General features: G+C 38.8%; 3 protein-coding genes across 5 annotated transcripts; 1 reads left to right on the top strand and 2 right to left on the bottom strand.

Annotated features, from left to right (window-relative positions):
• Nucleotides 1–44: 44 nt before the first annotated feature.
• prc1b (protein regulator of cytokinesis 1b) lies at nucleotides 45–10,671 on the bottom strand. Of its 2 annotated transcripts, none has more exons than XM_044140783.1 (14): nucleotides 10,512–10,671; nucleotides 10,160–10,292; nucleotides 8,768–8,890; nucleotides 8,337–8,570; nucleotides 6,641–6,811; nucleotides 6,370–6,519; nucleotides 5,572–5,719; nucleotides 5,362–5,498; nucleotides 4,381–4,476; nucleotides 4,158–4,304; nucleotides 3,971–4,081; nucleotides 3,788–3,901; nucleotides 2,481–2,651; nucleotides 45–897 (listed from the first exon to the last, which is right to left on the bottom strand). In XM_044140783.1, exons 1-14 carry the CDS (start codon nucleotides 10,520–10,522, stop codon nucleotides 826–828), a joined length of 1,818 nt encoding a protein of 605 aa, XP_043996718.1. In that variant the 5' UTR covers nucleotides 10,523–10,671; the 3' UTR covers nucleotides 45–825. The 2 variants fall into 2 exon arrangements, with proteins under 2 accessions (XP_043996718.1, XP_043996727.1); XM_044140792.1 differs by having other exon boundaries at nucleotides 2,549–2,651; nucleotides 10,512–10,670.
• A 226-nt stretch (nucleotides 10,672–10,897) lies between these two features.
• vps33b (VPS33B late endosome and lysosome associated) lies at nucleotides 10,898–20,139 on the bottom strand. Of its 2 annotated transcripts, XM_044140761.1 has the most exons (24): nucleotides 19,998–20,139; nucleotides 19,821–19,917; nucleotides 19,344–19,424; nucleotides 19,190–19,251; nucleotides 19,050–19,099; nucleotides 18,787–18,854; nucleotides 18,422–18,467; nucleotides 18,245–18,339; nucleotides 17,692–17,796; nucleotides 17,511–17,601; nucleotides 17,357–17,434; nucleotides 16,589–16,662; nucleotides 16,429–16,515; nucleotides 16,251–16,341; nucleotides 16,086–16,160; nucleotides 14,962–15,026; nucleotides 14,809–14,863; nucleotides 14,681–14,727; nucleotides 12,381–12,513; nucleotides 11,983–12,056; nucleotides 11,795–11,896; nucleotides 11,637–11,712; nucleotides 11,398–11,508; nucleotides 10,898–11,132 (listed from the first exon to the last, which is right to left on the bottom strand). In XM_044140761.1, exons 2-24 carry the CDS (start codon nucleotides 19,914–19,916, stop codon nucleotides 11,053–11,055), a joined length of 1,842 nt encoding a protein of 613 aa, XP_043996696.1. In that variant the 5' UTR covers nucleotide 19,917; nucleotides 19,998–20,139; the 3' UTR covers nucleotides 10,898–11,052. The 2 variants fall into 2 exon arrangements, with proteins under 2 accessions (XP_043996696.1, XP_043996704.1); XM_044140769.1 differs by lacking the exons at nucleotides 19,821–19,917; nucleotides 19,998–20,139 and adding an exon at nucleotides 19,749–19,806.
• Nucleotides 20,140–20,294: 155 nt separating this feature from the next.
• On the top strand, nucleotides 20,295–22,972 carry hddc3 (HD domain containing 3). Its single transcript, XM_044140992.1, has 4 exons — nucleotides 20,295–20,493; nucleotides 21,247–21,302; nucleotides 21,377–21,617; nucleotides 22,666–22,972. The coding sequence occupies exons 1-4, from the start codon at nucleotides 20,382–20,384 to the stop codon at nucleotides 22,794–22,796; spliced, it is 540 nt and encodes a 179-aa protein (XP_043996927.1). The 5' UTR covers nucleotides 20,295–20,381; the 3' UTR covers nucleotides 22,797–22,972.
• Nucleotides 22,973–23,371: the final 399 nt, after the last annotated feature.

Raw genomic sequence — 23,371 nt, 5'->3', positions numbered from 1 at the left:
GATGCTGCTTCAGTTCACAAATCTACAAAATTGACATCCAGTAATTAATTGAAAAAAGCATTTATTATATTTAGACCAATTTTTTCCAAATCAGCCATGATACTGAAGCCATGTGAGTTCATTTCTGCGCTGCACCAACAATCTTAATGGCCTAAAATCATCAGAAAGAGCAGATACATACATAAATGCACACAATTACAAAAACTGATTTTGGAAGAAAAAAAAAATAACAGTGTGAGCACAAAATTATACAAGTTGCAAAACATTCAACAGAAAGTGCACCGCATCTATAGTACATTTGGACTGTAACTCCTGTCTGCATAACATCAGAAAGCTTAATGCTAGTTCATCTAAATAATATGAAAAATTGTGCAGTTTATAATAGAAAATACTTTATACATCTTAACTGGCAGACATCTACGACGGCACTAAAATTTTCCAGAAAAAAAAATAAGTTGGAAAAATGTAAAAATTTGCTAGAACGAAAGTCAAATTTTGAGATTAAATCTCAGAAAATTGACAAAAAAAACAACTCTGAAATTTAAAATTTTTTTCTAGCAAATTTCTGAGTTTGTGGCAGAAAATACTTTCTACAATTGCCCTCATATAGTAGACATCTAACAAAGATAGTGTTCATATATATTTTCATTTTGAATGGACAGCATCTTCAGTTCCCAACATCATCTTCCTCCCTCATTTTACACTGAATATAAATACCTTCATTTATCCATAAAAGCAAGAAGCAGTGAACAGTAGTGACCCTCCTCTGTCCCAGAGCAGGTTTAGTTTTTATTTGAGGATTTTGTGACCCTCAGAGTGGGAGAGTCAGTGGTTGGTGGTGGTGGAGTTCAGGATGTCGTGCTGGATCTTGGGGTTGGAGGACTTGGACAGATCTCGCTGTGGAAAACAGCAGCAGGCATGAGAACGTCAGAGTGAAGACAGCAGATGTTTAGAAGTAAAGCAGCTGTCAGAAAACGTCTAACATCTATCTGCCGCTCAAAAATCGTTTAAAGGGGCAGGATTCTGTCTTCCGGCCACGCAGTGCCATTCAAATAACGGTTACCTCCAGATGTTATGAAACATGCCTTAAAAAAAAATTTGACTTTGCAGTTTAAAACCCTCAAATTGGGCCTCTGTCTCTTTAAGAAGCTCCACCTTCAGGAAGTCATCACAACAGTCTTTCTCCATGAACCCTTTAACAGTTTCACTACTATGGTGAGCTCAGCAGTTGCACCAGGTGCTAATTGTTGCTGCTGCTAGTCTGGAGGAGCTGAGTGAGGAAGGGATGCTTTGTGAGGCTGAAGCTCGGTTGGAGACTGAAGCTTCGAGAGAGATTTGCAGAAGGCGGTGATTTGTAACCAAGTGTTTATTGGTTGCCACAGGAGATTCAAGGATTCCTCAAACATGCATGAAAGAAGCAAAGCAACAGTCCAGGTATGGTTTTAATGAGGGAATAACATTACAACACGATATAAAGCTCAAAAAGTTGACTTTACCTGATACTGCCCCTTTAAACTCTCTTGTAGTCACTTTTTGAACTGATTCACATCAAACTGAATTATGTTTTGCCATCCTGCTCTCTGTGGGAGCAGGACTGCTGGAGGACACACTGACCGCTCTGCTACTTTCTCCTACTACTCTCCAATTTGCATCATTAGCTTTCATTTCAACTCGGTTATTTTCTCTCCAAAGAAGCTACATCTAGTCTGGGGCTCTGCTGAGATAATGTTGATACTCCTATTATTAACATTTTACTTTTCATCAATATAGAAAGTAATCCTGCATCAGTTCATCTGGTTTTGGTGAATCTGCTCTGTCTTCTCAACCCTCCAGTTGGTTTGGCAGATGGCTGCTTGCACCGGTTCAGGTTTTGTTTGTGCTGGAGGTTTCTTCCTGTTAAAGGGGAGTTTTTCCTCTCCACCGTCACCATATGCATGCTCGGTATGAAGAATTGCTGCTGTAACGTCAACAACGATGCCAGGGATTCATTACCGTCGCTACATGCTAGTCCAATCTGCTGGGTTCTTTAGAAACTTGTTTGAATAATAAGCTTCATTAAATGTTCTATTTGATAACTGAGATCAATTGGAATGGATGGAAGATCAACTGAAATAACATATTTTGTAGACAGCTTTAAAACATTTGTTGTGAACTAGAGCTACAAGAATAAACTGTATAGAATTATATAATTACATCAGTTCCTGCTAATTCACATTTATAATGTTTGTGCTTCACCCAAAGTTAAACTTTTCCTGCTTCTTTCAGGACCTGAACCACAAGCAGGGAGGAGATTTGTTTTAATCTGAAGCATGCAGTTAAACAGGGATTAGTTAGAGCTTTGAAAGGTTTCAGGATTCCCAACAGAACTTGACTGAACTGATTCAGTGTTGATCATCACTTCTCCCAACAAACTAAAGAAAACTGCAGCGATGCAAATGAAGAAACAGAGGGATAAGATATGTTAGAAAAGTTTAATTTACCACAAACTCTGAGTATGTGCTGGCTACAGAAGCCATGCTGAAGTTACGCTGTGGGGTCTGCAACGCACCACTCACGGGGGTCGCTTTGCCCTGGGCCTCGTTCTCCTTGTTGCAGTCCTGAGTCCTGGGGTGGGGGGGTTTGCTGCTGCCCGGCGTCCGAGCCGCTGGAGTCTGGAGACGGACAGATCGAGTTACAGAGTTCCTAAACGCTGCATTTTTACAGAAACAAACTTCGGTTTGTGTCATCCTGGATGAAATGTTGGTGAAAATATTCACCCAAGAAAACTTTGTTTTTTTTCCTCGATATGAGGCACAAATAATAAACAAACTGAAACAATATTGAACATGGCTTCTGATTTGACTGTGTGGCCAATTTCATTTCTGTACTTTTTTCCATGTGAACCAATTCTAATCAGATTCATTTCAAAACAAAATAAGATTCTGCAAATCACAACAGATTCTTTGCAGTGCAATTTGTGAACATTAAAACATTTTTCTTTTTATATACAAAATTGCCAACATCTCTTTGTTTTAATCCTTTTAGGTCTAAAACCAAAGTTTAAAATCCAGGAAGTTAAAAAACAAAATCTGACCATGAAGCTCAAAACCAAATTAAGTTTTAATGTGTGGTTTTAAGTTTGAATAAGTTTAAAGAAATATTATGCAATCTGAATATAAATCAAATAAAAAGGACTTAATCTTTACTAATTCAGTTAGGTATACATTGCTAATTTTATTTTTTTTTTTACCAAGTTTGAACTAGTTTCTAGTGCAAATATCTTAGCACACTTGAAATGACATAACTAACTTTTCATCAAGCTGTGGAGCTTGCTTTAGTCAATAATTGCTTATTAATGAAAAAGGTCTAGTTCCACCAGCAGATTATTTCACTTATAGTAAAACATTTTTCCCGTGTTGTAAGTGAAATTATTTGACGGAGAAACTTGTACTTTTTTAAATCAATATTAAGAAACTGTTTACTTTGAAAATCAAGCTCTGATTTGTTGCAGAAAAGTTACTTGTAAGTTGGTACGCTTGAAAAAAGACAGAATTAAGATATTTGCACGAGAGACTGGACCACTAATACTTGATAAGATTTAAAATGTTTACAGTAACAGCAGAGCAGATGGAGAATTATTACAAAAGAAAAGCAACACATTTTTTTTTTAATTCTATAAGTTTGTTAATTTATTCCCATCAGAAGAAGTCTGATTGAAATATTTTCTAATATTTTGACAGATCTGTCTCTTTGTCCTAAGGCAGAGTGATGCTGGCAGATTAACATGCAGCTGATGCATTAGCCTAACCTTGTTAGCGGAGAGAGGGAGGCGAGGCAGGGGCGAGCGACAGACGGTCCCGCAGTGAACGGAGCGCATGGTGCTGTTGGAGGCCCCACTGGACATGCTGGAGGTGGCATTCAGCTGGCAGAGGGAGACGGACAGGTGTTGGTGCTGAACAGGTTTCAGGTTTTAAAGACGTGAGGTTCTAACCTTTCTGGATTTATTGGGCGTTGTGGTGCCCAGGAACCTTCGCTTGGCTGGGGTTCGTACTGCGGTTCCGTACAGCATGTCCTCCTCCGTCTGTTTGCTCTTCTTTAGGTGCTGGAAGGATTTCATCAGCAGGAAGAGTTAACGCACTCCTTAACTTGTACAAAAGCTCAAATCAAACCTTCCTCACCCTCTCGAGTTTCTCCTTTTCCTTCTCGATCCGGTGCAGCTCCCACTGCTCTGCCACGTACTGCAGGAACATCTGACCGTTCACCAGGAACTCCCGGCCCTGCTCGTCCTCCCACGCGTCTATCTGGGCTTTCAGTTTCTTTTCCAGCTTGAAACACAAACACAGAACACTGTATTAATGGTTGTCAGATTTCACATACATAATTCCTGACGTCATTTCTCACCTTTGGGAGATTTTTTTGAAGCTCTGACCTTTGTTTCTCCTCTTTAAGAAGATTTCCTCCCCTGTTAGCAAACCGTGTTGGATCTGTGGCTTTCTTCTACAAATGACAGAGAAATCTAGATTACAATATAGATGCTGACTGAGTAGCATTGTGAGATGGAAGCTGTGCATAAATATGTCCTCCAGGTAATGCTACGCTATTAAGAGCTATTCTGTGTTTGCGACTTTCATGTTAACCAATGATGCCATGTAATGCTACCTTTGTTATTATTATAATGCTGCACTATGATACTAAGAAGAGAAGTACTGATATTCTGAGCTACACTATGCTATGCTAGCTACTATAATAATGCTAAGATATTCTGAGCAAAGCTGTATTTGCTATGATGATGCCGCCTTAATATGCTAAACTTTTATCCTATAATGCTGTATTTTGATGCTAGCTAATGCTATGCTACAATGCTGTACAATAATGCTAGCAAATGATGTTAGGTAATCCTACACTATTTTACATCTGCTGCTAATTCTGTACTATGCTAGCAAGTGATGCCACTCTGTTTGTTATTCAGTGATCTGTTATATTTTATCATATCATCCTTCCTTAGCTTTGGATGAGTCATGTTTTACCATATCAGTTATTTTTACATCTTAATTTATGACGTTAGGAGTTTAAAACTCTTTTGATCCTCTTATTTTTTTTCTAATATATAATAACCACCAAAAACACCAGGAGCTTTGCTTCAACCTGCTTGGCCGAGGTTCAACAACAGATTTTATGAAATAACTTGCTTGATTATTTGGGTTCTTTCAAAAATATTCAAGTGTTTTGAAAACTTCTCACAAGCAGGAAGCAAACAACTCAGCGAGGACAAGCTGAGTTTTTATAATACTGGTAAAATAAAACTGACTTTACTGATCTGTAATCTCTGTTCTCAACAATAGAAATCAGACAAAAACTTTAAGATTCCTTTTTCAAACTTACTTCAAGTTCTAAGTAGAGCCTCCAACTTGTTTCCCACTTCTGAACTCCCTCGAAGAGTTCTTTGTGATCCTCATAATGTTGCTTTAGGCGCTGGATCTCGGCATCATGCAGAGCCAACAGCTCCTCATTAAAATCCTCTAAACACACAAATGCAGCATGAGCCAGGAAAACAAAATCACAAGATGATTTCATTCCAACAGCAGAACTTACCACTAAAATATGGTGCAAAATCCTGTCGTTGGTCAATGCTGAAAAAACACTTTTCCCAAAACACGGCGATCTCTGATCGAATGGCTTCCGTCACGTTTCGGATGTTGTTTAGTTGAAGCTCCTCCAAGCGAAGCACTTCTGTTTGTAACTGCAGGAAGGAAAAAAAACATACAAAGTAAAATAAATGGAAAGAAAAACTTAACATCTGGTTCTGATATCCGCAGTTAAAGACACAGTATTTTGTATTTCCAGCCACATGGGGCCATTTCACTATGTTATCTTCAGTTGTTATAAAAATGCTGAATATATCAAATATGACTTAAAAGAAACTTGACTTCATAATTTAACATCTTGAAATTGGGCATCTGTCTCTTTAAAAAGTCCACCTTCAGAAAGTCATCACAGCGTGGCTCCTCTATTAACCCTTTAACGTTTTTACCAGAGTTTCACTGAGAAGTAGCCCCAATAATGAGCTCAGCAGTTCCGCCAGGTGTTTGCTAGTTGCTGCCAGCTAGTCTGAAGGGGCTCAGTGAGGGAGTCCTGCTTTGTGAGGTGGAAGTTTAGAAACTGCAGCTCTGAGGAGAAGCTGTGCCTCGAAGGCGGGGCTAGGTCCTCCCAGGCGTTTTGCATAACCGAATGGTTGCCATGGAGATGAAGGGATTTCTCCAACATGCAAAAATGAATCAAGGAAACACTCCAGGTACGTTTTAATGAGGGAATAACAGCGTGATGTAAAGCTTAAACAACGTGACACTGTCCCTTTAATGATAAGTACAGGATGAGAGCAGGTCATCTCACCGCCTCCAGGTTCCTCCTCCTGGACGCCACCATGTGCTCGTTCAGAAGCTCCCTCTCCTCCTGGGGAGCCTGCAGCCGGTCCCACAGCTGCTGGATCTTCTCTCTGTGGCTCTCGCAGATCGCCTCGTTCTCCGCTTTCCGCTCCTCCAGCTGCAGCATCAACATGGAGGAACACCAAAACTGAGTCCAGTAAACCCAGCCTGACCCTTTACAAGCTTTAAGCAAAAGGTTAAAGAGTTCCACTTTGTGCTGTGGAGTGAAGAGCCCTTGCCTGACACAGGAGCAGCTTGAGAGACGTGATGTTGTCCCTGGACAGGCAGAATGCGTCCTCATCCTCAGAGATGACGTCTTTCTCGAAGCTGGTCTCTGGGAAGTGGTCCAGCTCCTCCATGAGCAGAATGATCTGCTTCTTCAGCTCCGTGAACTCAGAGTATCTCTTCGCCTTTCAGGAGGACAGCGTCACAGAACAGCTCACTCTAATCACAACCGTTATGTTCTTCACAGAGAAACAGATTTTACCCATCAGCCATCACTACGCTGAAGTGGACAATTTGAACTCATCTATTTTAGTTTTCTGTTAACGTTTTAATAACGGGATAAATGTGATATTAAATGAGAAATGTGGTTGTAAATGGTTTCCAGACGTCTCAGCATTTTTTATAATCCTGTTTGAAAGATGCAAACAGGATTCCTGCATTTTTTTTATTTTGAAACATTACACTGGGCTCTTTCTTGCAGTTTTTAGATTATTCCAGCTGCTTGTGGACAAAATGTTTACCAGGAACCTGAGTTGTCATTTGTCAACACATTTTGACTTCTAGTTGTCAGACTGTGGTGCAGCAGCACTGCACTAAGGAATGAAATGACCTACAAAGGAGAGGATTCTTTAGAAGCACTGTTTGTTTGTTTTATTTACACAACAATAAAGTTTGACACTTTAGATCCAGTTCAGGTCCAGCTCTGTCTGAACTTAATGCTGCCCAGAAACCAGGGGAAGCTAAACCCCCCCTTTGATTCTGACTCCTGTTATTTGATTCATGAAAATTAATAAATTCAAAAACCACTACATATATGATGAAGCATTACTAGATATTCACTCTTTACAAACTGTAAGGAAATATTTTCCATAGTTCTCCAGATCTGGAAAACAATAAAAGCCAATTCTGAACTCTTATCATCTGTTATAACACATCAATAGCATGCAGAATGTGAAGGCCTAAAAATTCTAATTTAAATTTTTTTTAAATATTGCATGGAATATTTCTCTTGCACTTCAATACCACCATGACAGTTGTGATGCGATGCATCGTGCAGCTCATTAGAACCAAAGAAAAACTGTTATTACCTGAAAAAAATGGACTTTATTGTCAAATTATTCACATTTTATACATTTCAAATGTCTACTTTTGCTCTTATGGGTTTTAATTGGTCAACGTTTAATAATACAGAAAAATGTAATTAGATTGAAAAATGCCAGAATTCTGGTGATCAGTTAAAAAAAAAAAATTATGGGCTTTTTTTACAGAGTTCTTTATTGCCTAGAAAGTGATGTAAATCAAGTCCAGTTACATCTTTAAAGAGGAGAAAAAGTATTTTAAAACTGTATATTAATGTTGTCCAGCATGTAAAAGCAGGTTTTATCTGAAAGTCCACTTCTCGTGTTTGCTCTTTGTTAAAGAAAAATGTTTTCCTCTTTAAGCAGAAACTATCAACAACAAGCTAAAGATTGGGTCCAAAACTTTAAGCTGATATTTACCATGTCTACAGTTTTCAGTTTCTAAAACATTGATGAATTTTAAAAACTTGTTTTAAGAAGTCTAAACTTGTTTTGCCCGTCATTTAGAGGCAGATCAGGTCTGCTGCTGGCCAGGGTGAAGGATGTAGTGATTAAAAAGAAAATCCACAATCCGACCTGAGAAGAGAACCAGAGCGGTTCAGAGAAGCGGTAAAACGGCTACGGTTCCCACCTTCTCCTCGTTCTGCTGGGCGATGTGCTGCTGGAAGTTCTCCAGCTGCTCCAGCGAAGGGACGCAATCCGCCGCAACTCCGTACGGCATGGAGCACAGAACGTCGCACAGGTCCTGGTCCTGATCCAGCAGAGCTTTCAGCTGCTGCATCCGCCGGTTCCGCTCCGTCTTCAGAGCCTCCACCTCAGTCCGGATGTTCTTCTCCTGCTGCAGCATGCTAATACCATCTTCCTCCTGCACAGAAAAGATTTATCAATGGAAGGTTAACAAAGCCACTTTCACTACTAACAAAACAGCACCAAGAGGCGTAGATCTGCAAGAACTAGACATACAGTGGATTTTCTTCCTAAGTTTTTATCTACTCAGTCATTCCAACAGGTAACCTGTTGGTAATTTTGGTTATACCTGGAATGACTGAAAGACTATTTTACCTCAAAAACAGGAATCTGGAGCTCTAAACAGAGTTTCTCCATCTCTGTCCTGCAGGTCTGGATGCTGCTTATGAGTCTTTTCTTCAGTGATTCTTCCTCTTTCACCATCATCTCCAGGAGGTTCTGCAGGACAAATCACAGGGAAATCAGCAGTGGACAATGGACACGCAAACGCTCTCTGCTATCGGATTAAAAACCATTTTAACCAGCAGAAATTCTGGCATTTTTTAAAAACCTGCCAGTGTAACCTGTTGTTGAACATGATAAACGTTTACATTCATTTAGAAATCCTACTAAAGCTTCATCTGACAAACAGTTTGGACATTAAACACACAATAATCACCAAGAAGTGTTTTATTATTTACATCAGCGGTGTCCAAAATCGTCCAATCAAAAGTAAATGTGGCAAAATAAAGTAGACTAGATTTGTTTCTTATGTGGGAATGAATGTTATTCATTGTAGATCCAAACATTTAAAGTGATTTTGCAAATTTGTTTTTATTAAAAGAAAGGTGTGTAGTTTTCAAATTTGTTTGGGCTTGTTTGAATACATTTAATCTCAGATAAAAATAAAATGTTTTGGCTGACTTTCTTTGGAATTGCTTGCTATATTTGGCAAGTTTAATAAGTTAAAAGTTTGGGTGCAGCAACATTAACTTTTCAGCTCAAGTCTCTGCATAAATGTGCTTCTATTTATTCTAAAACGTTCAGACGTAAAAATATTTTCACTTTGTGCTATACTTAACATTTTCCATTGCAAAACAATTATGTCAGCAATAACCCTGATTAAGAATAACTTAAACAAACACGAGTCATTTCTGAACTGCAATTCAGAAAAAACTGCCCAAGGGCCACAAATGACATCCCTGATCTACATGTTCCAGAAATTAACCTAAACAAATGTAAGTTTTAGCAGGTTTCGAACAAATGTATTGAATTTCAACAGAGATCAATAAAAGTACCAGTAGTCGGGGGGGTTTCTGACTCTTTTTCTTGTTATTAGGCTGGAAACTATGTGCAAACATCAACTCACCATAGAAGAAAACATAAACACGTTTGTCCAAAAAACCTAAAAATAAGACTAAAATGCAATTTTAATTTTTAGGTTTTTAGTCTCCGCTCTTTAAGAATGAAAACAGATTTCCTATTGTAGATATTTATCAAACCCAGAAGTTGTCTCTTTTTTTTCAAACGACTTATATTTAGCTGAACTGAAAGTTAAATTAGCTAATCCACAGATTTCTACCCAGAAGTGATCTGCAGTGTAGCACTGTCAACATTCAGTTGACTTGGTATTAAAACTGGATCTCAACAATATTAGCAAAAGCTGGAGAAAACTGCATGATCCATCAGTATTAGTTTTTAATGACGTTTTAACAGGAGTTTCCTCACCCTAATGTGGTTTTTGACAACATTAGTCCTCTGCAGTCTCTGGTCCTCCGGGATGCCGATCTCTTCCCAAATGTCCTTCAGGTGGCACAGCGCCTTATTCAGACACGATACAGCCTCTGCTGCGAGCACCTCACTACGGCAGTCAGAAAATACAATAAACACTAAATAATCATTTAAATATCAGTCCTAGATAGCAAGAAGGCTTAAAAAACTGGCAAAATTAGAGATTCTGGATTTAACGTTATCCTAACGCCAAATTGGCTGTTAGCTAACTTGTACAACACTTCGCTAAAACTTCATTTTATAGTCCGAATAAACGCCTAAACACCGAGATGTAAAGCTTGAATCTTACCTCTTCCTCATTGTTAAATCCCACAGCTTCAGAAAAGTTTATAGAAACGCTTTTATTCGAGAAAACAAGACGATGATGATCTCCGCTCTGGCTGATTTCACCTCAGTCCGTTTGTTCCAGCAATTCAAAATACGCGTTCCACAGGTTTATGGCTTCTGATTGGCTGTTGCTGTGGGGGCGCTTGATACAGCAAACCGGAACGAACCGCCGGAAACGCCTTCTGTTCACCGCCCATACTCCAACCTCTTTGCTTACGCCTATGTTAAAAACACACATACACTACTTCCATAGTGGGTGTGCCGTGTTATTAAATTAGAGAGATTAAAATATATCTGCTAGATATAGGTTATAAATGTGGCTAATATTAAAGAAAATGAACACAGATGTAAAAAAAAAACCCATTTATTCACATTTTTACAGTTGTATTGATAAAGGTGACCAAGCATTAGCAAACATTCTGTGCTGACAGGAATGTATGACATGAGGCGATAGGAACGTGTCCTCTTCCAGTCAATGAAAAAGTAACGTTTCCTCGATGGCTTCAAATGTTGTTGTCCAGCAGAGCCTCCAGGAGCCGCGAACTGTTTGTAATTGCAGTTGTTACCACAATGAATTTATAACCTGGAAAACATAGCAGCAGTGTCATGATTAATCGCCTTTTCACTAAGAAAAAATTTAGTTAAGGCAAGCAAACACAGCAGGGGCGACCCAAGACTGTCTGGGGAGTGGGGCCTTGGGCTGGTATTTATTTGGAGGCCTACTTCCTGTTAAGCCTCCTTTCATTTTTTTAATTGCACAACACAGAAAAAATAAAGCTAAACCAGTAGGTAACAATAAGGTGGCTTTCTGTTGACATCATGATCTCAAGCACTTTAAGTTACAGTACCTTTCTCTTTTCCCAGAAAACGGAGAGCTGAAATCTCAGAGAAGGTGCATCCACCAAGGAACATGACCAGAATGATCCGCCGAGCATCGCTTTTAGACTTGGGATCAGCACCTGTGCCCCCCGATATTGGACAGAAAGAAATAAAATAAATAAATAAATGAAAAAGATCTGGAATGGATTTTATTGCACAAACAGCTTCTTCATATTTTAGATTCCAAGAAATTTCCCAGGGATCTAACCTGTTACAGCAAATTCATGACCGTTGATCAGCCTGGTTACTTCTTCCAGCCCCGTCCAGCCGTCCCGCTCTAACACCTGGGTAAAAACCAAAGAAAATAGGAAAATTGTGTTTTACTCTTGTAAATAAATTCCCATTCGTTGGAGTGACAGGACTCACCTGCTCTATAATCTTGCAGCTCAGAGGGATGTAGGCGCCACTGAAGATATAAGCCATGTCCCGAGGAACACGTAGGTCATAATCTTCCTCCGACTTTGGTATCTTTATCCAAAATAAACTTATTAATGACAAGTTTCCTCATGAGAAAATAGGAAACTTAAATAGCTGGGATGAACTTTGTTCTTTACCAGGTTGAGTTTTTTACTTAAGGCTCTAAAGTGACTCTTCTTGGCCAGAGAAGAAAAGGCGTCGGTCAGTTTCACTACAAAACAAAGCAAAGGTATTTAAGGGTACAGATACTGAGCTGGCCGGCCTGAGAATTCAGAAGCTAAACATGAGACCACAAAGAACCTGTAATACTGGACGTGTTAAAATGTGTTTGTCTGAAAGTCTCAGAAACACTTTAAAGAGACAAAACAAGCCTTTTCAGAATGTTTCAACCTGAAATGCAGAAAACAACAAAACAGCTTAAGCTGAGCCCAGAAGAAAAGGAAAACAATTTGATTCATTCTGCATGCAACAAGTTAAAAAATGCACATCATTGTTTATTTTTGTGTCTGATTTTGTTGAACTGAACCGGTTTTACCTGCAGCTCTGTCATTGACCAGTTTGCCCACTTTGCTCTCCATGACGGTGAGCGTCTCCCCCGGCTGCTGCTCCACCAGCAGCCCCAGCTGCCTCAGGTTGGAGAACGTCAGCAGGTGATCCGCGCCGTAGCTCTGACGGAAACCAGCACAGGAAACGAGACGGGTTAAACACAGAGCTGTGGGATCACTGATCAAATCATGTCAGCGTTTCTCAGCATTTTACAGCTTTACTTTCCAGAAAGTTTGTTTCCAGTAAGAGAAAATGAGAAGCTTCTTTCACAAACATTTCTGCACCTTTTTGCAGCCAAAGGTCAAATTTATGGTTGGCAGGAAATTGTAAAAATATTTTATTAAACACGTGGTTTAATAAAACAGTTTGTGTTAACAGAACAGGTCAACAGGGTTCAAATTAAATTACAACTTATCAAGATTTTCTACTTTGTTATAGAAAATATTTAAAATCTTAAAGAACTAAATTTTTTTTTAATTATCTATTCTGAAACCATCAAAGGAAACGTATCAGTCTTCTCATTTTTTGGAGGTAAATATACATTTTGATATTTATCTTCAGCATTCCTGGAGGCTCTCATTAGTTTTAGGAGCCAAAAGCTCAATTTGAGAACATTTAAAACTTCCACATTATTTTCACTGGAATATCTCTTTTTTTAAATGAAGAAAAACAAACAGGAAAATGAAAGTTTTAACTATAGCCATTAATATTGTTACAGAAGAAAATATTTTGTGTTGTTTTCCAAGGACTAGACAAAAAGCAACCAAAGAATAATTTATTAATTTTTTCTTTATCTGTGACAACCTAAATTAAATTGTAATAAACATTCAGTTGACTTGATATTAAAACTGGATCTCAACAATTTTAGCAAAAGCTGGAGAAAACTGCATAAAGTTTTTCACAAAGATTGAATTTTGTTATAACTTGTTTTAAATGTAAAATAAATTTGAAATCAAGGGGTTCAATGTTTTAATATTTTATAAACTATATTATAAAATATTAATATACATTCTTTTACAAACTCTTTAAAATGGGAAAGAAAAGAGAACATGACACCAAATCAAGGCGAATGTCTTGATCTTCATAAGTCAGGAAGTGGCTACTCTGGTAAATTTGTCCAAATCTGAACTAACAAAAATCCGGGAGCTTTAAAACTTCCAGAATTGTGACAAACGAGGCTGGCATAGAGTTAGTCTCCATGACCAACATTTATTTTAGTTTTTTTTTGTACATGTGTACCAGAGTGTGTCACTATTTGCAGATGACACCACAGTGTGTTACATTAAATAAATCCTCTGATTTTCTTGCAGCGTTTGAAAGTTGTTAAGCTCCACTTTACTTGATTTTAATTATCTGAATTTTGAGTTTTTACATTTTCATGACCAAAGAGTGAGTTCTTGGGAAACTAGAGTCTCCTATAGCAGTGTTTCCCAACCCTGGTCCTCAAGGCACACTGTCCTTTGATGTTAGAGGTTTCCCTGCTTTAATGTGTCTGATTCAACTGATTGCAGTTCAACAAACGCCTGTTAATCAGTCATCAATTGAAATCAGCTGCACTGAAGCAAGGAAATACCTAAACCATGCAGGGCAGTGAGCTTTAAGGACCAGGGTTGGGAAACACTGTCCTATAGTTCTCATCTCTATTAACCAAAATAAATCTAATTTTCTGCTGAATAGTGACTCATGCAGCATCTTAAGGCAGGTGTTCCACTGATTATAGGTTAAAAAGCTTCAGGTGTGATTCTGAAATATTCCTGGTGTTTCTGCTTCTAACAGAACTTCAGGGAAACAGATGAAGGTGTGTGTGCCTGTGTGTGTGTGTGTGTGCGTGTGCCTGTGTGTGTGTGTGTGTGCGTGTGCCTGTGTGCGTGTGCCTGTGTGTGTGTGTGCCTGTGTGTGTGCCTGTGTGTGTGTGTGCCTGTGTGTGTGCGTGTGTGCCTGTGTGTGTGTGTGTGTGCGTGTGCCTGTGTGTGTGTGCGTGTGCCTGTGTGCCTGTGTGTGTGTGTGTGTGCCTGTGTGTGCCTGTGTGTGTGCGTGTGCCTGTGTGTGTGCCTGTGTGTGTGTGTGTGTGTGCCTGTGTGTGTGCGTGTGCCTGTGTGTGTGCCTGTGTGTGTGTGTGCCTGTGTGCCTGTGTGTGTGTGTGTGACTGTGTGTGTGCTGTGTGTGTGTGTGTGTGCCTGTGTGTGTGTGTGTGTGTGCCTGTGTGTGCCTGTGTGTGTGCGTGTGCCTGTGTGTGTGCCTGTGTGTGTGTGTGTGCGTGTGGCTGTGTGTGTGCGCCTGTGCTTTCACCTGGAGGTACTGTGCTTTTAACGACTTGAAATCTTTCGGCAGGAGTCCTGCAAGAAAAAGAGTCACAAATCTGTCCTCACATTGAAATGAACGGACGTTCCTGCTTTGAATCACAAATGGGATTTCACCGTTTTCCGTGACCGACAGAAGACACAGCAGCCGCAGACTTTCGATCATGGAGATCTGAGGACCAAACAGAGACCAAAGCTGATTTGATTTTCTCAGAAGGTTTTTGCTTTTAAAGTTTCCTTAATTCAAAACCTGTGACAAGCAAAACCCACCTGTCTGTTGATGTGCTCCTCTATGAAGGAAATACATTCACGGATTTCAAATCCTTCAAGTAAACCTGAGGAAACACAAAGACATTAATTTATATAAAAACCTGGAAATACAACAGACAGTTAAACAGAAATTTTCTTATGCTTATGTGACGGCTTCTTATACCCGTCCCGTCACGCACACATGGAATACCTGTTACACTTATAAAATATTGATAGTCAAAAATGTTTGAAACACAAAATGAAGTAGCAGAAACTGTAAAAGGGAAAATGCCAGTGATATTTTTATTTGTTAAATAATGATTCTTTTGTTTAGCCAGAAACTCCCATTGAGTAAAAGCATGAAGTCCAAAAACAGAAGAGGAAGATGGCAACAATTAATAGTTTATTAGTTTCTCTACTTGCAGAACTTAAAAGAATCCATTTGGAGCTTCATAATACACAACATAAGAAAACCTGAATTCCTCCCCCAGAACACGGATAAAAATAAGGAAAGAGCATATTCCCCCAAAAAATGTTATAAATGTGTAAATCTAAATAATTTTAAAAATGTATTTGTATTTAAGGACTAGTCCCCACATAGCTGAAAATCTGGGAGAACAAATATTTTTATGTGTCTTTGCCTTTTGTCCAGACAAAAACTCTGTTTAATATCACTAAAAACGATAATTTATAGAAGATCCAGTCAAGGTGGAAATTTGTGTTTGAGTGTGTACATGGGAAAAACAAAGAGAGCCAGATATTGTAGTTTGTGACAAATAATCCGCCAATATTTGGTTTGACACAATTCCCAGTAAAGATAATCTCCTGTTTGATTAACTTTATATTTTAATACGCTATTTAAAAGTACTTTAACTCACATATCTGTTCATATTTAATTCCTATTGTTTAGAAGCCAGCCGATTGGCTGACATAGGCTACACTGCCCCCTACTGATTGGCATGATTAAAACAACGCTCAGGGGCGGATTTGTGTGAGTTCACGTGGATAAAAACTTTTCTGGAAATAATCCTGTGTGTACAGTAGGTTTTTAGTTCAGGAATAAAATCTGTATTTCACAATGACGATGAAGTTGTTTCACAAAGAAAAGCCTCCAATGAGACACAAACAACACGCATTAATCTCACAGTGTTCAGTCTTCAACAGCTCCTGGAAATCCTGCTTCGTCTTCTTTTTCATGATGGACTCGCTGGCGCTGATGTCTGAAAGAGAAACGCTGTTAGCAGCGGCAGCTGGTGATTCTGGATGTGCAGTAATCCTCTGGAAGTGCAGCGTGGGAAGTCAGTGCTCACGTAGGCTAAGCAGCCGATGCTCCTGCTTCAAACCTTTCAGCTCCTCCGACACAAACGTCTTCATCTGCTGGATGTCCATCCCCCGTCTCTTCTGCAGGAGGCCAAGAAACGAGGAGGATTAAAACCATTCACTCTGACTCTGTCGGTCACCACGGTTACCGTCTCAACTTTCACTCACGTCATACGCAGTTTGGAGGTTCCGGGCCTTCTGACTGAGAAACCCAAAAACGTTGGAGAAATGCTCGTTCCGGATTTCATTAAACACCTGAGAGAAGTGAACAAATGTTGACCTTCAGTCCCAGATGAGAACAGATGGACACCTTTGACCTCAGCCCTACCTTATCCTGAGAGTTCAGCATGACTTTTATACTTTTGTCAGAGGAGGTGACTTCAGGTCCAAACTCCACACATCCTGCAAAACAAGATGCAGAGCTGAGCCGGCAAAGAAACCTGCAGAAAGCGTCCGACTGTTGGACAATAAACAGGAATTTTTAGCTACACGCACATAAAAATGGCTACAAACGGTCGCAAAATTATGCAACCATACAACTTTGAAAAGCAGAAGTGCAGCCTAAAGCACAACCAACAAAAATGCAGAATGTGGTTTCTGGATGCCACGTCAACAACAAAACATTCATACAGTAAAACCAGCTGACCAAAAGAGCCCTGCTTGGGTTGCTAGGTAACAGACTGGACTTTGCTGGGGTTGCTAGGCAGCGGCACAGTGCTGGTGGGATGCAACTTAACATTTGGAAAGTTTTGCAACGGCTCACTTTCCAGACACCAAGAAGACATTAACTTATTGCCAGAAAAATGGCCAGGTTGTTTTGTTAAAGTGCTTGAACTGTTTCAGAAACTGTAGAAACCAAATTAGAAGTGTAAAAACATGGCAAATGTGAATTTTGCTTAATCCATTTAACTAACATATTTCTGTGGCACTGACAAAACTTCAAAATTTTTCTGAAATGTGAGGATAAAGTTTGTAATGAGGGATTGCTTAAGGAATGTAATCTAAATATATGTCTTTAATTTTAAGTTTTTGGGTCTGTGGTCATTTTTAAAAACAGAATTTTGTCATTTTTTGTTGACTGAAGTCAGATACCCACCACATTTGATCCTAAATATATCATCCACCAGCCCCTCGTAGACAACTTGTGAGCATAAAGGAGTGACAAAGTCCACATCTGTTAAAAACAAAGTGACATTAGAGCGGAAACAGAGCACAGCCTGAATCGAGTTTGATGATCCGCGGCTTCTCACCTCGATCAATAAGGAAAACATTCCCGATCTCAGCGTGCCGAGCTTTTTGTTCTCCCTGCTCTACCTGCTCCCTCCACGACTCGTAGGTCATCTGCAGACAAAGAGACAGCAGCAGACGTCTTAACGTAGATGAAGCCACCGGATCTGAAAGTGAAATTTTTGATCTTTGATCATTCTGGACCTTGGAACAGCGTCCAATCCCGTAGACCTTGGAGAACGGTCCGAAGAGAGAGTGAAGGAGGTGCAGAGCGCTCCCAGCTGTTCTCACCCAGCGCTGGTCTCCTGCCTGTACAAATAAAAGGTTCATTAGCTAAACTTGTTGTCTGTATAGATTCATATAACCTCAGAAAGATGATGTGTCTATACATACCCGTATCCAGGATCGGTTCAACATGAATTTGTTCACTTCTGACTAAATCTGAGGTCTAAATCCTTGAAACATTTATGGTTTTCTTTATTTTTAAAGCACCCAATCTTAAGCAGCAACTAAAAACTATAACATCTGACTAAAAAAAAATTCATTAAGGAATTCTACGGTTGGTAATTGAACTGAACAAACACAGGGTGGACGGAAGGATGGACAGACAAACAAAATCTAAAGAATAAGATAAATCTGGAGAAGCAGCTCTTTTTAAATTCCAAACTTTTCCAGGTTACATACAAACTTAGTAGTAATTATGAGGGTTAATCATTAAAAGAATTTGTTAACTGTCTAAGTTAGACTCCAAATTTACCAAAAAGTTGTCTCTGAAGAACTCTGGAAGCTCCAGGCTGATGATGTCCTCGTCCAGAGGAAGGAGGTAGAAAGCCCACTCATCAGTGGTCACATCTGCAGGACGACACACACAACATCAGCATTCCCTGTCACCTTTCACTGCTGACTGTCCAAAAAACCCGAAGCAACAACTGACCACCAAAGACTCCCTGCTCCTCCAGAACCGCCTCACATGCGTAGAACTGAACAGGACGGAGAACGGCAGCGAGTAAATATCAACATTCACACAATTTAAACAGTATGTAGAGTACATTTGATCAAACTAGGTCAGAACTGCATTATGTTGAAAAGCAGTGTAACAATTTTCTCTATAAAAACTTTAAATAATCTGGACTGAATTGAGACTGACTCAAAGGGGATTGCAGATTTAAACTGGGACAATTTTACTTGAGGCGATTTCTCTCATCTTCCTAAAAACTGATGGTAATACAACAATTTCTGAAATAATAAAAACATACGAGACAAACAAGTTGTTGACATCAGCAGCATAGTAGAACAAACCTTTTGTGGAGTGAAGATTATCTTGTATCGTCGAAACTTTCCCACTGCCTTGTCTGCATTAACTACATCTGAAAGGAAGGAGCATAAGTTGTAAAACACGGCCCATTATTTAGCAATTATAATCTAGATCACTGCGAGCAAGATGAACTAAACTTTTAAATCAAAGTTATAAACAAACATGCATATTTAGCTGAAGTTACAGATGCATTGCACGCAGAACACTTTACCCCAACGGTGAGGCAAAAACAATAAACTTTATTTACCACAAATCCACTTCACGGTTTGTATTCGTGGTCGAATCAGAAAGCAGATTCTGCATAAATAAGATAAAATCAGATAACTGATTACTGTCCAAATATTTTTTTAAAACAGAGGTCCACCGGTAACAAGGAGCAGAACGTACTGATCTGAGATGCTGACTATCGGTTTGTGCTCCACTTTGTAAAGTTTGTCGACTTCATGTTGCTGCAACAATGTAACATGTTAAATATTTTTGAAAGAATTTGAGATAAAAGCTGTTTTTGATTAGATAAAAAAAGGGAGTAAATACTGTTTACCTTTAATGTCGAAACATTCGCAATTCGATCAAGCGGACTCATCAAGTCCGAATCAATAAAAAGATCTTTCTTCCCCGGCAGCTGTGAGAGAACAGAAGGTTAGTATGTCAGTCTGAATGAATAAATCAGGCCAGTACCGAGCCTCTGAGGATTAATCTCCAAGCCAGCTTTGTACCAGGAAACACGCCAATTTACATGAAATCTAACAATTCCATTAATAACAATGGTCAAATTTTAAGCCAGAAGGTTCCCAGAAGTTTGAGGATGACTACAAAACGCAAGAGCCAGAAGGAGCTTTGACTGTGTTTGTATTCTAGCCCCGGTATGTATAGTTTTTAATCTGTATTTATTGCAGAAAATCAAAAATACATCCTAATTTGTGTTGGGGAAAAATAGATGACACACCTATGTACCAGGTGGCATCCAGCTGGTCCTAACTCTTACTCAGGTGTAGTGTTGTGTGCATCGTTTTCCCACCTGTTCCAGCAGGTAGATGAGCTGATCTCTGACCAGCCTCTTCAGCAGAGACAAGTCTGGGAGCTCCGGGGAGTCTCTCCTGGCACTGTGAGCCATTCTGGGTTAAAACAACGATAACCACAGAGCTAAAGAAAGAACACAAATGCATAAAAATAGAATAAAATTTTTATATATTACCTCTTAGGTTTTCCAGTGTAGAAATATAAAAAGTATATTCACGGATGCTGTTGATAGAAAGAAATCAGTGCTGACGTAAAGCTCCAGCAAGGTTAGCTTGTTGGCTAAAAACAGACCTGTCAGCTTGTATTACAAGGCTAACCAGAAACGTAAAAAAGATAATACGGATAATAAGCAATGTCTTAATTAATAATCTATAAGAGAAAAGAAAAAAGTTGTATTTTTTATTTTTAATTGCCGAAAATTGAATCTATCTGAGTGGAGCAGCCACCGACTTCCCTTAGCTGACAGGGCGGAAGCGTCATGTGAGCTGCTGTTTCCGTCCGGACCCAGTACAGGGCGGACCTATGCTAACTCAACCAACTCCTTTATTTACATTTAGCTATGAATTCAGAAGCGGCTTTATTGTTAGAAACAGTTAATTTTGCTGCGGTAAAACATCGTAATCAACGCCGTAAAGATCCAGAAGCAACGCCGTACATTAATCATCCAATCGGTTGGTAGAAATTTTATTACAAGGGGAGTTTAACTTTATTTGGTGAAAATTCACATTCTATAGCCGAGAAAGACCATTATGAAAAATATTTAGTTTCATATTAATTGGTGGCAAATTCCCGTCCTTTCAATAACAACGCCGGGTGCGTCAACAAAATCCCAAGGCTGGAAAACATCAGCAATGATCTTAAAAACTGTTGCAGCCGATCCACTAAGGATCAAATTCGGTGCTTTTCAAACCGAGAATTAGAATCTTAGAGAATTAGAACCACTAAAAAATTGAATTCTGACTTAAATCGTAGAATGGTGGCTTTAATCTCAATATTCTGACTTTGTTTTCTCAAAATTCTAACTTTAATCTCATAATTCCGACTTTAATGGCAGATATGTGTCAAAATTCTTACATTAAAAATCTGAATTCTTTTTGATCCTCATTCTCTTCTGTTGTTTAAAGTTATTTTTCAGAGAGAAAAAGTAATAGCTAAATAAAAACATTTAAAAGAGGAACTGAAATGATGTTGTAGGATCTTTAAAAAGTTGCACAAAACTAAACGTCTGCAAACTTCAGTAAATATGGGATGTGGAAACATATATGAATAATTTATATCTATACATCTGCAGTCAGAATGTCTCTCTTATGCAAGATCAGTACTTGATAATTGCATTGATGATGCCACCTGTTAGAGTTTTGTGTTTACTATATTTCTCCTTAAGTTAAAAACTCTAACATGTCTGATGCGGTTCTGTGTTTCAGGTGTAGCAAGAATCCTCAGCTATGAGGGAGGAGTCACAGAGATTGAGGTTTTACAAGTACGTTCTCATCCGTCATCTCTGATATATTTGGCCTTTCTTGCCATGCTAAGCCCTTTGCATCTAACATGCAGGCAGCTTTGCTTCACGACACCGTAGAGGACACAGACACCACCCCGGAGGAGCTGGAGGACAGATTCGGGCCTATCGTAGCTCGAATTGTCCAGGAGGTGACGGATGACAAAAGTCTATCGAAGCAGGAGAGGAAGCGCCTGCAGGTGGAGCATGCACCGCACTGCAGCCGACAAGCTAAACTGGTGAAACTGGCTGACAAACTGTACAACCTGAGGGACCTGAATGCCTGCACGCCTGTCGGTCAGCACCTCTCTACACTGAAAACAAAACATATTTATCTGTGGAAGCTGTTGTTGTTCTTTTTTAAAGTGAATGTTGCAGATTTAGTGCACAAACACTTCAACATTACTAACTATCTGCAATTCTGTTCTGCTGCTCAGCTCTTCAGAGTTATTAAAATACCCTCATTACCTCCAATCTGACATCTGGAAATATTTATTTATCTACTTACCAATGCTCTCACAAAGGTCTGCAAACATGGAAGAGACATTTACCCAAAAGACTTCCAGTGAAAGATGCTTCTACAAATTCACACTGCACTTTTCAGCTTTATTTCTAAACAAAATTTTAAACACAAATTCTTACAAAGTATTTTTCCCTTAGCACCCAGGAAATAATAAAAACTAACTTACAAGTAGCTTTTCGGCAAGATATGACAATAATTTTCTAAAATTGATGAAAAAGTCAATAATTCTATGAAATTGATGAAAAAAAGTTATTTCCACTGGCCCATTGTTTCACTTGTAACAAAACATTTTCCCTTGTTACAAGCTAAATAATCTGCCAGTGAAACTAGTTCTTTTTCATCAATTTCAGAGAACGATTGACTTAAAACATATGTTACTGAAAAGTAACTTTAAAGTTATTTTCGTCCTTTTTTTCAAATGTACTAAAATATTTGCACTAGAAATTAAACAAAAAATACTTGGTAGGATTTTGTGTTTTTGCTGTAAAAAAGTCATTATTTCACAACTATCGTCAATTACCTGATGTCCATGTGAAATACATTTAAGTATTAGTTACAACAAGACAAAATATAAAGAATGTTTGAGAGATGTGAATGCTTTCACCAGACTATTGATAATTGATAAATCCTAAACCATCATCCTGGTAAAGACCAAAGGCTCTGCTTCCATCGCACCACCATATTGTCACTCCAAGCGCAGTTTCAGTGTCCAGAAAATATTTTTTAACTTTAAAGTTAAAACACAAAACATCCACATTCATGTCCATCAAAGCTTCTTTATTCAGTTTTCACATGTTAACCCTCTTCTTATTTCTCTGGCAGGTTGGTCGGCTGGGCGGGTCCAGGAGTACTTTGTTTGGGCCGCTGAGGTGGTTAAAGGTCTAAAAGGAACTAACTCGGCTCTGGAGGAGAAGCTGGAGGATCAGTTCAAACAGAGAGGAGTTCAGCTCTGAAAGAACCACCTCACCTCACTGGAGAAGGAACTAATCACTAATCAGATGCAATATCATTTACAAGCCATAAAAATAATCTTTTTTCCTTATTTTGTGCTGTGTGTTATGTCTGCTGTGTACTTTCAGGACATCATGTAACTGTGATTTTATTTCTGAATATTAAGAAAGCAACATTTTCCTGGCTCTTTTCTTTCATCAAACTTCCCCACTATTTATTGTGAAACCTACTGTATCAGCCACTAAAAAATAAACATTCGTTTTGGGCACACAGGGATGTGAACATATATCCTGGGGGCAAAACTATTAAAGAACTGCCAATAAAATTACTTGAATTTACCATCTAGAAACAAATACTGTATACTGGGAGATTTACTTGGAATTTTACTCTACATGGTTTAGATATGTTGTTTTGTTTGCTAATGTAATAAGGTGAACAATAAAAGATGTAAAAATAAATGTTTAAATTAAGTCATTTTGAAGGTACCCAAAAAATGTTGACACAAATGTCTGATAATCTTTGTGAGCATTTAAGAAGGCTAATATCAATACCTCCAAGAAAGAGAAAGAATTTTGAT

This window comes from Gambusia affinis, linkage group LG02, assembly GCF_019740435.1.
Source record: "Gambusia affinis linkage group LG02, SWU_Gaff_1.0, whole genome shotgun sequence".
In the NCBI taxonomy this organism is placed as follows: Eukaryota; Metazoa; Chordata; class Actinopteri; order Cyprinodontiformes; family Poeciliidae; genus Gambusia; species Gambusia affinis.
The sequence above is the reverse complement of the archived record's forward strand: the minus strand, read 5'-3'. Positions and strand labels throughout refer to the sequence as shown.

What these genes read in the sequence shown, in the direction of transcription:
- prc1b (XM_044140783.1), bottom strand. An exon ending in TCCAGATTCCTGTTTTTGAG is followed by an intron (nt 8,571 to 8,767) that starts GTAAAATAGTCT and finishes TTTTCTGTGCAG; the next exon opens with GAGGAAGATGGTATTAGCAT. An exon ending in GCACATACTCAGAGTTTGTG is followed by an intron (nt 898 to 2,480) that starts GTAAATTAAACT and finishes TGTTTTCCACAG; the next exon opens with CGAGATCTGTCCAAGTCCTC.
- vps33b (XM_044140761.1), bottom strand. Translation starts at nt 19,916, where the DNA reads ATGGCTCACAGTGCCAGGAGAGACTCCCCGGAGCTCCCAGACTTGTCT. An exon ending in TAAAAGCACAGTACCTCCAG is followed by an intron (nt 12,514 to 14,680) that starts GTGAAAGCACAG and finishes GGTTTCCGTCAG; the next exon opens with AGCTACGGCGCGGATCACCT. An exon ending in TTTTCTGGGAAAAGAGAAAG is followed by an intron (nt 11,133 to 11,397) that starts GTACTGTAACTT and finishes TATGTTTTCCAG; the next exon opens with GTTATAAATTCATTGTGGTA.
- hddc3 (XM_044140992.1), top strand. Translation starts at nt 20,382, where the DNA reads ATGAATTCAGAAGCGGCTTTATTGTTAGAAACAGTTAATTTTGCTGCG. An exon ending in GTACATTAATCATCCAATCG is followed by an intron (nt 20,494 to 21,246) that starts GTTGGTAGAAAT and finishes TCTGTGTTTCAG; the next exon opens with GTGTAGCAAGAATCCTCAGC. An exon ending in GAATGCCTGCACGCCTGTCG is followed by an intron (nt 21,618 to 22,665) that starts GTCAGCACCTCT and finishes TTTCTCTGGCAG; the next exon opens with GTTGGTCGGCTGGGCGGGTC.